Here is a 13,077-nt window from a genome sequence, read left to right as displayed (position 1 = left end):
TATTGGCTAACCTACCTCAAAAGTCATCTCAAGTAGGTTTTTTGGAATCTGCATTACTCCGGTGTCTCCAAGCTCTCCCGAAACACAGATCCACGGGTTTGATGTGATGATCGCATTGCTCAGCTTTTTAATTGGAATTATCACTGCTCTATAAGGAATCACTGAAAGAAAACCATGGAAGTGAAGTTAGAAAAAGTCACAATTACCCAGAACTAGTTGCATTTAAGATATATTTTGCTTTTTTATTGTTTTTATGTTATGTTTTGCCTGCATACATGTATGTACCTCACATCCGTGTCTAGTGCCCTCAGAGGTAAAGGAGAGAGTCGGATCCCCCAGAACGGGAATTATGTTACTAGAGTTGTGAATACCATGTGGGTGTTCAGCAAGAACAAGTGCTCGTAGCCACTGGGTCATCTCCCTAGCCCCTGATATTTGGTGTATTATGATCTTTTTTTAAACAAATATATATCTATATATATATTTTAAGATTTTATTTATTTATTGTCTGCATGTTTGCCTGCAGGCCAAAAGAGGGCACCAGATCTCATAGATGGTTGTGAGCAACCATATGGTTGCTGGGAATTGAACTCAGGACCTCAGGAAGAACGGGCAGTGCTCTTAACCGCTGAGCCATCTCTCCAGCCCTTATGATCAGTTTTTATGATACACTCATGACGGGCAGTGATTAAAGGCACTTGCCGCCACGCCTGACAACCCGAGTTCACCCTGGAGTGCACATGGTGGATGGAGAGAACCAACCCCACAGAAAGACAGGATTAGGTTACTGAGGTGAGTCCTGTGCAGGGGGAGTCTGGGAGAGCCAGACATGTCACCATCCTGTCATAGACCTTGGCTAAATGTAAAGTACAGGAAAATTTGGAATTTAAAGCAGAAACCATAGGGAAGGCTGCTGACTGGGGGGGTCACCCACAGGCTCATACGTAGCTTTCTTACACAGCCAAGGACCTGTGCTGGGAACAGTCCCGCCCAGACTAAGCAGGGCCCTCCTATATCAGTGTACAATCAAGGGGGAAAAGAAAAAGAAAATGAAAAACATTGCTCACATACATGGCTACAGGCTAATATGATCTGGGTAATCCCTGAATTCAGACTCCCTTCTTAGGCTGGATGAAGCTGCCAGTTAAAGTGAAATAGGGCGCTCACCTCTTAGTGGACAAACCAGCCCAGCCCAGCAGCCCTCCAAGGTTTCGCTTTAAGAATTTACCTGTTTGGGTTTCTTGCCCTGACTTACCTTGGTGGCAGACTGTAACCTCTAACTGGAATAAGCTCTCTATAAAGTCTGCATTGGTCACGGCAGACTGTAACCTCTAACTGGAATAAGCTCTCTCTCCCCTAGTCTGCTTTTTTTTTTTTTTAAATATTTATTATGTACACAATATTCTGTCTGTGTGTATGCCTGCAGGCCAGAAGAGGGCACCAGACCCCATTACAGATGGTTGTGAGCCACCATGTGGTTGCTGGGAATTGAACTCAGGACCTTTGGAAGAGCAGGCAATGCTCTTAACCTCTGAGCCATCTCTCTAGCCCCCCTAGCTTTTGGTCACGGCATTTGTCACAGCAGCAGAGAGGGCTGGGACCAGATTATCTCTTTACACATCCCAATGCTGCAGACAGAAGTTTCTCAGAAAAGGAGAAACCACACATAAGAATATCTTAAGAGATTATTGCATCTTATTATAGTGTCTGTGATGTGCCTACGTGAATGCTGGTACATGTGCTTACAGTTCATGTGTACATATAGGTTACAGGACAATTCTCAGAATTGGTTTTTTTTTTTTTTTTTTTTTTTTTTTGGTTTTTCGAGACAGGGTTTCTCTGTGGCTTTGTAGCCTGTCCTGGAACTAGCTCTGTAGACCAGGCTGGTCTCGAACTCACAGAGATCCGCCTGCCTCTGCCTCCTGAGTGCTGGGATTAAAGGCGTGCGCCACCACCCCCCCGGCTCAGAATTGGTTTCTTTCCATCTTTCTATGGGCTCCAGGGATTGAACTCAGGTCACTAGGATTGTATGGAAAGTGCCTTTTTCTGCTGAGATATCCTGCTAGTCCTTTTTTTGTTTTTTGGTTTGGGACTTGGTTCATATCCCATTCTTGCCTTGAAAATAGCTGAGGATGACCATGTTTTTAGTTGTCTTAAGTGACTTCTATTTTTCTTTTGAAATTTTAAAAAAAACATTTATGTGCTGGGTGGTGGTGGTGATCTCTGTGAGTTTGAGGCCAGCCTGATCTACAGAGCAAGTTCCAGGACAGGCTTCAAAGTTCAAAGAGAAACCCTGTGTGAAAAAAACCCCAACAAAACAAAACAATCCCCCTCAGCCCCCACAAACCCTTCTGTATGTGTGTGTGTGTGTGTGTGTGTGTGAGAGAGAGAGAGAGAGAGAGAGAGAGAGAGAGAGAGAGAGAGAGAGACAGAGCGTGCGTGAGAGAGACAAAGAGTGTGCGTGTGAGAAATAGAGAGTGTGCGTGTGTGTGCGCGCACACAAGTGTGCATGCCTGTATGTGTCACCTTGGTGCACGTTTGGAGCTCAGAGGACAACCTTCTACCATGGGAACTAAACTCCAGTTGTCAGGCTTTGGGGCAAACACCCTTACCCACTGAGCTATCTTGCTAGAGCTCCCTTTTTTGAGATAAAACTTTCCTATGTAGGCTAGATCAGCCTTGAAGTTTTGATCTTCTTGCCTCAGCAGGGATTACAGGAGCTACATGCCCGGTCTTACCTTTAGCAACTTAGATTCTTGTATGTGTACTAACTGAATGAACTGGAAATTATTAGGTTATTACTTATTAGACATTTTAAGTTGGTCCTCCTCAACTCCCTTTTTATTTATCTGCTTTTTCCAAAGACCAGAAATCAGAGCCTTCATAATTCCAGCCAGTGAAATGCCAGTGATGTTTACTGAGATTTTGGAGAGATTATGCTTCTTTTTTAAGCCGCAGTTGTGGGGGGCAATGATTTGTCTCTTGTACTTGTTTAATAAAATGCTGATTGATCAGTAGCCAGTCAGGAAGTACATGCAGGGCAACCAGGATAGGAGAATTCTGGGAAGAGGAAAGATTCAGTTTACAGTCGTCACCCAGACATAGAGGATGCAGATGTGACTGCCTCACTGATAAAAGGTACCAAGCCACATGACAGCACAGACAAGAATAATCGGCTAATTTAAGATGTAAGAATTAGTTAATAAGAAAAACTGAGCTACTAGGCCAACCAGTTTATAATGAATGTAGACCTCTGTGTGTTTCTTTGGGACTGAATGGCTGAGGGACGGAGTGGGACGGAAACCTCTGTCAGCACCACAGACTGCAGCTTTACGCATCTCTCTTTTGTCCTAGGTGACATTTTCTGTCACAGATTGGGTTTTGTGGGGAGCAGATGCCGAGTCAGAAATGAGCTCGCACGGAGCCTGTGAAGAGGAAGTCAAGACTGACAGTGAAATGCTGAGCTTTGCTTCACAAAGTCTCAACAAACAGTGAGCTGTGAGCCGGTCCTCTGATTAGGATGCAGGCTGGACCTGGCAGGAAGATAACAGCCCAGCGTAGTTGTCCATCCCCCACTCCCCCAGACAGGGTTTCTTTGTGTAGCCCTGGCTGTCCTGGAACTCGCTCTGGAGACTAGAGATCTGCCTGCCTCTGCCTCCTTAGTGCTGGGACCAAAGGTTATATCACCACTGCCTGGCTAGGGTAGTTTTGTTTTTTCTTTTCTTTTTGTTTTCAGTGAGGCATTTGCATAGGCTGGTGGTAGAGGGCTAGGAGTCTCCTACATCCCTAAATGGAAATTGAGGGGTCACCAGTGTTCTCCACATACTACCATAGGTCTCACTTTTGAAAATATAAATATTTTTATTTTTTTTTTTTATTTTTTTTTTTGGTTTTTTCGAGACAGGGTTTCTCTGTGGTTTTGGAGCCTGTCCTGGAACTAGCTCTGTAGACCAGGCTGGTCTCGAACTCACAGAGATCCGCCTGCCTCTGCCTCCCAAGTGCTGGGATTAAAGGCGTGTGCCACCACCGACCGGCTTTTTTTATTTCTTCTTTCTTTCCTTCTTCATCTTTTTTTTTTTTTTGGGACAGAGTTTCTCTGTAGCTTTGGAGCCAGCCCTGGAACTAGCTCTTGTAGGCCAGGCTGGCCTCGAACTCACAGAGATCAGCCTGCTTCTGCCTCCTGAGTGCTGGGATTAAAGGTTTGCGCCATCACCACTGCCTGGCAATTACTTTTATTTCAAGAGGGACTTGAGAATTTCCCTACCCCTAAGTCAGGGTTTCTTTGTTTTTTGAGAAAGGGTCAGGATATATAGCCACACTCACTGGTTTTGAACTGGCAATTTTCTTGTTTCAACTTCTGAGTGTCGGGACTACAAGTATTTATCACATGCCTGCTCACCCGGAAACTGATCACGTAAAAGTCACTTCTTCATACTCACTGATCGTGGTGAACACACTGGTGAAGCAGAAATAGTCCACAGCATTGAGGGAGAGCAGGTGGTAGAGGAACTGCTCTCTTTCCTCCTCGCAGCGTAGAAAAGCGTACCGTTTATAAAGCTTCCTGAGAAGGTAAACACAGGCACACATAGTGGTTACAATTTTCATTCTTAAAATCACGATGTAAAGTTAACACCTTCTGGGCCAGGGAGGGGGTTCTCTACCATCTGCCAACTCTCATGCCCTAATTAAATCCCTGAGACTCACATGGGAAGGAGAGAACACAACATCCATCTGATTTCTACACATGCACTTGAGCTAAATAAAAACTAAAGATCAATCAAACAAAAAGTCCCCCTCAAGCACCAGGCTGGAGAGATAGTGTAGTGGTTAAGAGCACTGTCTGCTCTCCCAGAAGACATGGATTTGATTCCTAGCACAAACATGGCATTTCCTATCTGTAAGTCCAGTCCCAGGGGACTGGCATTCTCTTATGACCTCCTGTGCACTGTACAATCTGGGACACAGACACACATACATTAAACAAACAAGCAAACACTCACCTTACCACGTAGGCGCTGGGAATTGAACCGAGCTGTGCTCTTACGTGCCGAGCCATCCCTTCAGCCCCCTCTACCTTATTTATTTGCTTCAGGGATCCACCTGTCTGTGCACCACCCCTTCCACTCCGAGACACACAACACCAGGCTGGGATTGCAAGCTTGTGCTGCCACATCTGTGTGGGTGCTAGGGACCTGAACATGGGTCCCTATGCTTACCTGGCCGGGCCTTTGACTGACTGAATCATTTCCTCAGGCCCCACTTTTATTTTATTTAATTATGCAATGCAGCCCAGGCTGCCTCAAACTTGCTATATTGCTAAGGATTACCTTGAACTTCTGGTCCTGTCTACAACTGGGATTAGAGGTATGTACCATCATATCCCATTTAATCAGTGCAAGGGAACAAACACGACTTCATGTATGCTAGACAAGCATTCTACCAAGTGAGTTGCGGCTTAATCCCTTATACTATGTTTTTTGTTTGTTTGTTTTGGTTTTTTTTTTAAAAAACCAACGTACTCTTTGGACATTAAGATTTATTCTAAGCTTGGAATGTAGCACTCATGAGGCTGAGATAGGCAGATCTCTGAGTTTGAGGTCTACCTGATCTAAGTAAGTTCCAGGACAGCCAAGGCTATGTTGTAAGACCCTATTTCAAACAAAACAAAACAACTCATTCTACAACGCTCCAGGGCCATAGATGTGAGTGTAAGAGCACAAACAGTCCTGGTTACCATGTATGGGTCCAATAGAAAAGCCACGGCAAGGTTTGAATCAGGTTCTTTGCAAATCTTTGCTCAAGAACTCTAACTTCTTAGCGTTCAAGTAAATCCTAATGTTCTTATCATTTAAATGGATTTCTGGCTAGGCAAGGTGGCTCATACCTAGCACTCAGGAGCCAGAAGAGGGCACCATATCTCATTACAGATGGTTGCTGGGTATTGAATTTACAGCCTCTGGAAGTGCCCTTAACCACTGAGCCATCTCTCCAACCCAGTATTTTCTTTCTTCTCTTTTCTCCTCCCTCTCTTTCTCCCTCTCTAAGATTTTTATGTAGTGTAGGAGGGTCTTCTGTCTATGTGTTACTTGGCCTTTTGATAGGGCAGCCCTTAGGTGGGCGGAGTAGACAGAACAGAATGCTGAGAAGGGAAGTGTGGCAGACGCCATGATTCTCCTTCCTGAGACGGACGCTGGTTAGACTCATGCCGGTAAGCTACAGTCAAATGGCAATACACATTAATGGAAATGGGTTAATCAAGATGTGAGAGCTAGCCAATAAGAGGCTAGAGATAATGGGTCGGTCAGGCAGTAATTTAATTAATACAATTTCCATGTGGTTATTTCAGGGGCTAAGCTAGCAGGGCGGCAGGACTCAGTCCGCCGCTCCTCATTACAACAATTATGTATACAGTATTCCGCCTGCATGGCAGCAGACCCCATTAGAGATGGTTGTGAGCCACCATGTGGTTGCTGGGAATTGAACTCAGCCAGTGCTCTGAGCCTCTGAGCTATATGGCAGCCCCACGAAGGTATTTTCTGAAGCACACCTGTTATACAAGAATGTATGTGTTCATGAATCAGGATTTATGATGAAGGAGCTAGTTTCTTAGCTTATTTAATTTCCTTTGTAAGCACACATCACAAAAACAAATGTCTTGAAAGGTGATGTCTTACTTGGTCAGTAGTTGGTTGGAGAGCAACTGCTTGAGATGCTGTGACAGAAGTTTCTTTTCTAGAGACAATCTTATCCATGCCCGGGCTCGGCCAACATCAGTCTTGATCTCACTCATGTTTTGAACATGCCTAAAAATCAGTACCAAAAAATAAGATTTTTTTTGCATTTAAATACATCTTGTTTTTAGACAACATATATGAAATGCCTTATTCTTAAAACAATGCATCTGATTCAAATAAATCACAGTCAAAACAAAAGTTCTGTGTAGCCCTGGCTGTCCTGGAACTCACTCTGTAGACCAGGCTGGCCCGTGAACTCACAGAGATCCACCTGCCTCTGCCTCACGAGAGCTGGAACTAAAGGTGTGTGCCACCACCACCTCCCAGCTTAGTCCCCTTTGTCCTGGTGTTGCTTGGATAACAGGCAATAGCCAGTCACGGTGAAGGGGGCAGATCAAAGGTAACTGATCAATTTGTTAATTTGTTAGTATTTTTCCATTTCTAAATTATCCTTAAAGAAAGTCACATATAGGATCACACTGTCTCTATAGACGTCCAGGAGAGCAACACTGCCATCTAGATTCATGTTTTCACAAATAAACAACTGGTAACTATTGAAATTAGCAAGGATGTGCTTAACTTGCTCTTCAGCCCCAGTCATAAAATCCTAGAAGAGATTTTTAAGGATAACTTTAAGATAGAAAAGAACTAAAAAATATTAACAATACTGGGACCAGAAATTTTTTTTTTTTTGATTTTCGAGACAGGGTTTCTCCGTGGCTTTTGGTTCCTGTCCTGGAACTAGCTCTTGTAGACCAGGCTGGCCTCGAACTCGCAGAGATCCACCTGCCTCTGCCTCCCGAGTGTTGGGGATTAAAGCCAGAAAAATTCTTTTATATTTAGATGAAGAAATAGGTAATACACATCTTTGTTGTTGCTGTTTAATTTTTGAGAAAGAGTCTTACTATGTAGCCCCATCTGGCCTGGAACTCATCATGTAGACCAGGCTAGCCGCAAACTCATAGATCCATTTGCCTTAGTCTCCCGAGAGCTGGGATTAAAGGCGTATTCCACCATGCCTGACTTGAACTCTGTAGACCGGGCTGGCCTCTCACTCTGCTTCCTAAGTGCTGGAATTAAAGACATGAACCACCAGCACTGTAACACACTTTTGAGGGCGGTCAAAGCCTCAGAGATTTGAATCTCAGATCTAGTTGTACACCAGAACTGACATTGTAGCTGGCATGGTGATACATGCCTGCAATCCCAGCATTCAAGAGGCAGAGGCAAGCAGGCTACTCAAGAAAATAAAAATAAGCCGGGCGGTGGTGGCGCACGCCTTTAATCCCAGCACTTGGGAGGCAGAGGCAGGCGGATCTCTGTGAGTTCGAGACCAGCCTGGTCTACAAGAGCTAGTTCTAGGACAGGCTCCAAAACCACAGAGAAACCCTGTCTCGAAAAACCAAAAAAAAAAAAAAAAAAAAGAAAGAAAGAAAATAAAAATAAAACAATAAAGTGTGCGCTAGGAGGTGGACTGTATATATTTACACATGAGTGCAGGTGTCCAAAGAGACCACAGACAGTGTCAGATGACCTGGAGTGGAGTCACAGGCATTATAAGCTGCTTGGCTGGGTGCTGGGAACCCAACTCAGGTCCCCACAAGAACACTATAGGTTGGGGCCGAGAGCACTGATACCACAGAGAACCCAGGCTCAGTTCCCAGCATCCTCCCAGCAGAGAAAAGGAAATCCAGAAAAAGAAAACAAAGTAGACATAAAAAAACAACTCAAGTGAAAAGTCTTTGCTCATGTGACTCATCACAAAACACACACACACACACACACACACACACACACACTCTCACACTGAATTGTGCTTATTGTTAAGTAAATGTAAAAGTTAGTAAGGAGCCTGAGCTATCAGCTGAGCATTTATAAGTAATATAAGCTTCTGTTGGTAATTTGGGAAGCAGTTGCTGGATTCTTGGAACTGGAGGGAGGCAGAGAAATGTACATTTACACACTTACACACACACGAGGTGCTTGTAATCCCTGTGTTTGGGAGGGGCTTCCTAGCTAGCCCACCCAGCCCAACTGTCAAACAGAGATCCCCTGTTTCTGCTTCCAAGTGTTGAATTCAACACATGCTACCACAACAGTCTTTTTTCCTTTATTTTCTTTATTCTCCCAAGATTTATTTTTACGTGTATTGTTGTTTTGACTGTATGTATGTCTGTGTGAGGATACCATATCCCCTAGAACTGGAGTTATAGACAGTTGTGAGCTGTCATGTGGGTGCTGGGAATTAAACCCAGGTTCAAATCTAGAAGACTAACCAATGCTTTTAACCACTGAGCCATCTCCCTAGCCCCTGGACAAAAAGTCTTAAGTATCACGGTTATTTTATATTTTATGTACACACATTTTAAAAGCTCATATCTTAAATGTTGACTAAATATTGTGCTGAAAATGTTTATAAGGAAAAAGCCTAACCATTTTCGTTCTTTTTTTTTTGGTTTTATTTTATTTTTTAATAAATTTTTTAAAGGTTTTTTTAATTTTTTTTATTATTTATTTATTTTGGTTTTTCGAGACAGGGTTTCTCTGTGGTTTTGGAGCCTGTCCTGGAACTAGCTCTTGTAGACCAGGCTGGTCTCGAACTCACAGAGATCCGCCTGCCTCTGCCTCCCGAGTGCTGGGATTAAAGGCATGCGCCACCACCGCCCGGCTAAAGGTTTTTTTTAAAAATATTTATTTATTTATTATGTATACAATAATCTGTCTGTGTGTATGTCTGCAGGCCAGAAGAGGGCACCAGACCTCATTACAGATGGTTGTGAGCCACCATGTGGTTGCTGGGAATTGAACTCAGGACCTTTGGAAGAGCAGGCAATGCTCTTAACCACTGAGCCATCTCTCCAGCCCTGGTTTTATTTTATTTTTTTCGAGACAGGGTTTCTCTGTAGCTTTGGTGCCCGTCCCGAAACTAGCTCTCATAGACCAGGCTGGCCTCGAACTCCCAGAGATCCGCCTGTCTCTGCCTCCAGAGTGCTGGGATTAAAGGCGTGTGCCACCACCGCCTGGCTTTTTTTTGGTTTTATTTTGCTTTTTTGAGACAGCTGTAACAGCCCTGGTTGTCCTGGAATTTGCTTTGTAGACCAGGCTGCCCTTGAACTCAGAGAGACCCGCTGGCCTTTGCCTCCCAGGTGCTAGAATTAAAGGCATGCACCAACCACTCCCTGGCAAGAAATGCTAATTTTAATATTTGTATTTCTAAAGCTATATCTTGTTGGGTGATGACGGTGACTCACAACTTTAGACCCAACACTTGGAGGCAGAGACATGTGGGTCCCTGAGTTTAAAACCAGTCTGACCTACAGAGTGAGTTTTATGATAGTTAGAGTTACACAGAGAAACTATCTCAAAAAACAAACAAACAAACAAACAAACAAAGATAAAAAGAAAAACTATCTTTCAGAGATCAATTTTTCTGCCAAGCCACCTACTGTTATTTTTTGGCCTGTATCTATAGATAACATGCACTTAAAGAGATTCAGAGCTGTTTTAGAACACTCTTCCCCAACTGCATCTCCCCTTTTATTCAATGTCAGAAGAAAACAACAAACAGTACAATAGTAAAACAATTAAAACTGAGGCTGGAGAGACGGCTGTGCAGTTAAAGGTGCTTGTTGCTCTTCACCCAGGTTTGTTCTCAGTGCCCACACACAACATCCCTGACGCTGGCTTGAGGAGATCTAGTGCCCTCCTCTGAACTCCGTGGGCACCAGGCATGCATACGGTTTACATACATGTAAATGCAGGTCAAACACTAAACTCATACAATAAAAATAAATAAACCACATCTATAATTAGGAAAATACTTTCTTCAGAATATGCAAACAAAAGGTATGGTTAAAATCACGTGAGCAATCTGGGTGAAAAGCTATGCTTCACAGTTATCACCGTCCATTAACATGTGTAACAAATACCTCATGTCTTGAATTAGAGAGACCCTGAGTGTTGGTAACATAACTCCTGAGTCAGATTTTCTTCTTTCTGGTCCAAGGGCAACTATGTAGAAAAATATTAGCAAAGTATTAGGAAAATAACAGTGAGCATTTATACTTTAACTTTTTTTTGTTTTTGGTTTTTCGAGACAGGGTTTCTCTGTGATTTTGGAGCCTGTCCTGGAAGTAGCTCTTGTAGACCAGGCTGGTCTCAAACTCACAGAGATCCTCCTGCCTCTGCCTCCCAAGTGCTGGGAATAAAGGCGTGCACCACCACCGCCCGGCTATACTTTAACTTTTAATCTTTTTGAAGACAAGTCTTTCTCTGTTACCCTGGCTGGTCTTGAACTCACACAGATCCACCTGGCTTTGCCTCCCAAGTGTTGGGATTGAAAGGATGTACCACCATGCTTGACCTATTGATACATTTTAAAAATAATTTTTAAAAAATGTATGAGTTGGCTGGTCAGTGGTGGTGTACACTTTTAATCCTAGCACGTGGGAGGCAGAGAAAGGAGAGTCTCTGTAGAGTTTGAGGCCAGCCTGGTCTACAGAGTGAGTTCCAGGACAGCCAATGCTACAGAGAAATCCTGTCTCAAAAAAAACCCCAAAACCAAACAAATTCTGAGATTACAATCTAAATGTATCATTTCCCTCTTCCCTTTAACCTCCCAATGCACCCTGTTCTCCACGCCTTCGCTCTTTCAGGTTCACAGCCTTCTATCATTGGATACGTGCATGTATATATACTTCTAAATACATAGATACAACCTGCTCAGTTTGTACGCTACTTGTATGCATGCATGTATTTTTTTAGGGATGGCCATTTAAAACAGCAAACGTGTGTTCTTTATAAACAAGCTGTAGCTATATTTGGAAACAAAACAGATATTTTATGCAGTATACCTGGTAAATAATGCAGTATGTGCAGGCTCTGGCTATGAGGTCAGCTACTTGGCCATTCGTTCTCACAGTGCTGGATAGTTACTCAAAAACACTGTCTCATGCACCCAAGGCTGTCCTCTGACCCTGAATGTTAGGGTTACACGTATGTGATATGATTCTGGGGACTGAACCTAGGACATCCTCAGCCCAGAAAACATTTAATATTAAACACGGGAAGATCCTTTTTTTCTTTTCTTTTCTTTTTAGATAGGGTTTCTCTGTATAACAGCCCTGACTATCCTGGAACTTGCTTTGTAAACCAGGCCTGCCTCTGCCTCCCAAGTGTTAGGTTCAAAAGTGTGTGCCACCATGCCCAGCTTTTTAAAATTTATTTATTTATTTAACACTACTGTTTTGGCTATTTAGGCTGGTAAAGTCTTCCTTCAAAGTTCAGAATTCTAACTACCATAGCATGCAAAGTGAGCATTTAAACTGACTTCTAAAAGTGTAAGGTAGAAGAATGATTTTCTTTTCTTTCCTTCTTCTTTTTAATTTTGAGACATGGTCTCATGCTGTACTTGACTGCCTTGGAACTCACCATGTAGTCTAGGCTGGCTCAACTCACACAGATCTATCTCCACTGGCCTCTCAAATGCTAAGATTAAAGGTGTGCACCCATCATACTTGGTGAGTAATTCTCTTATAAATTAAATGGTTAAATGTCACATTTATTTCACTTTATTAAAACTTTGAAAAATTAGATTGATATGAGTTAGAGTGTTTTGCCATCATGTCTATTGGTGTACACGTACACACACACACACACACACACACACACACACACACACACACACACACCATGTGCATGTTTGGCATGTGTTTAGTCCACAGAGGTCAGGAGAGGGTACCAAATCCCCAGGAACTAGAGATAAGGATGGTTGTGACCCACCATTTGGGCTCTGGAAATCAAACCCAGGTCCTCTAGAAAAGCAAAGGTATTCTTAAGCATTGATCACACTTTCCAGTTCCACAGCTAACATTTATAAAGGAAGGAAAATGACTCTTACAGCAAGCATCAAGCACACAGCCACAGGCTATGAAGTGGGAATGGGTCTCACTTTTGATGAGAAGCGATGGGATTTTATACCCTTTCTTCATTTCTGTAAACGGAAACTGAGCTGAAGCACCACAGTTAGCAAATACACTGATGAAACTTAAAATGTGGACTTTGCTTTATATTACAGCTACTTTTTCTCTGATTTTAGCTCCACTGATGTTGAGAAGTAGAGATGCAATACTGGCACAGATGTCTGTCTCCTGCCCAGGCCTCCAAGGAAGAGTCAGTCAGTTTTACTGTATTAGACCTTTCTGTTTTTGTGCTTGGTGGAAAGGCTGGACTCATATCTAGTAGACATAAATAATCTCTGTGGGACTGACATGGAGGCTCCAGTGGTGGTCAGGGTCTCCTACACGGCCCTGGCTATCTTAGAACTCACTCTGTAGACCAGGCT

At 43.2% G+C, this 13,077-nt stretch overlaps 1 protein-coding gene across 4 annotated transcripts in view; it reads right to left on the bottom strand.

Moving 5' to 3' along the window:
• Positions 1-13,077, bottom strand: part of Dennd5b (DENN domain containing 5B) — a 117,399-nt gene that overhangs the window by 20,644 nt on the left and 83,678 nt on the right. For all 4 annotated transcript variants that reach the window (XM_075982219.1, XM_075982220.1, XM_075982222.1 and 1 more), the window contains 4 exons: positions 10,664-10,745; positions 6,675-6,803; positions 4,440-4,561; positions 16-161 (listed from right to left, as the gene is read on the bottom strand). In XM_075982219.1, the coding sequence (XP_075838334.1) occupies positions 16-161; positions 4,440-4,561; positions 6,675-6,803; positions 10,664-10,745 (479 nt within the window). The remainder of the gene's footprint in view (positions 1-15; positions 162-4,439; positions 4,562-6,674; positions 6,804-10,663; positions 10,746-13,077) is intronic.

This window comes from Microtus pennsylvanicus, chromosome 8 (assembly GCF_037038515.1).
Source record: "Microtus pennsylvanicus isolate mMicPen1 chromosome 8, mMicPen1.hap1, whole genome shotgun sequence".
In the NCBI taxonomy this organism is placed as follows: domain Eukaryota; kingdom Metazoa; phylum Chordata; class Mammalia; order Rodentia; family Cricetidae; genus Microtus; species Microtus pennsylvanicus.
This window is presented reverse-complemented; position numbering and strand designations above follow the sequence as displayed.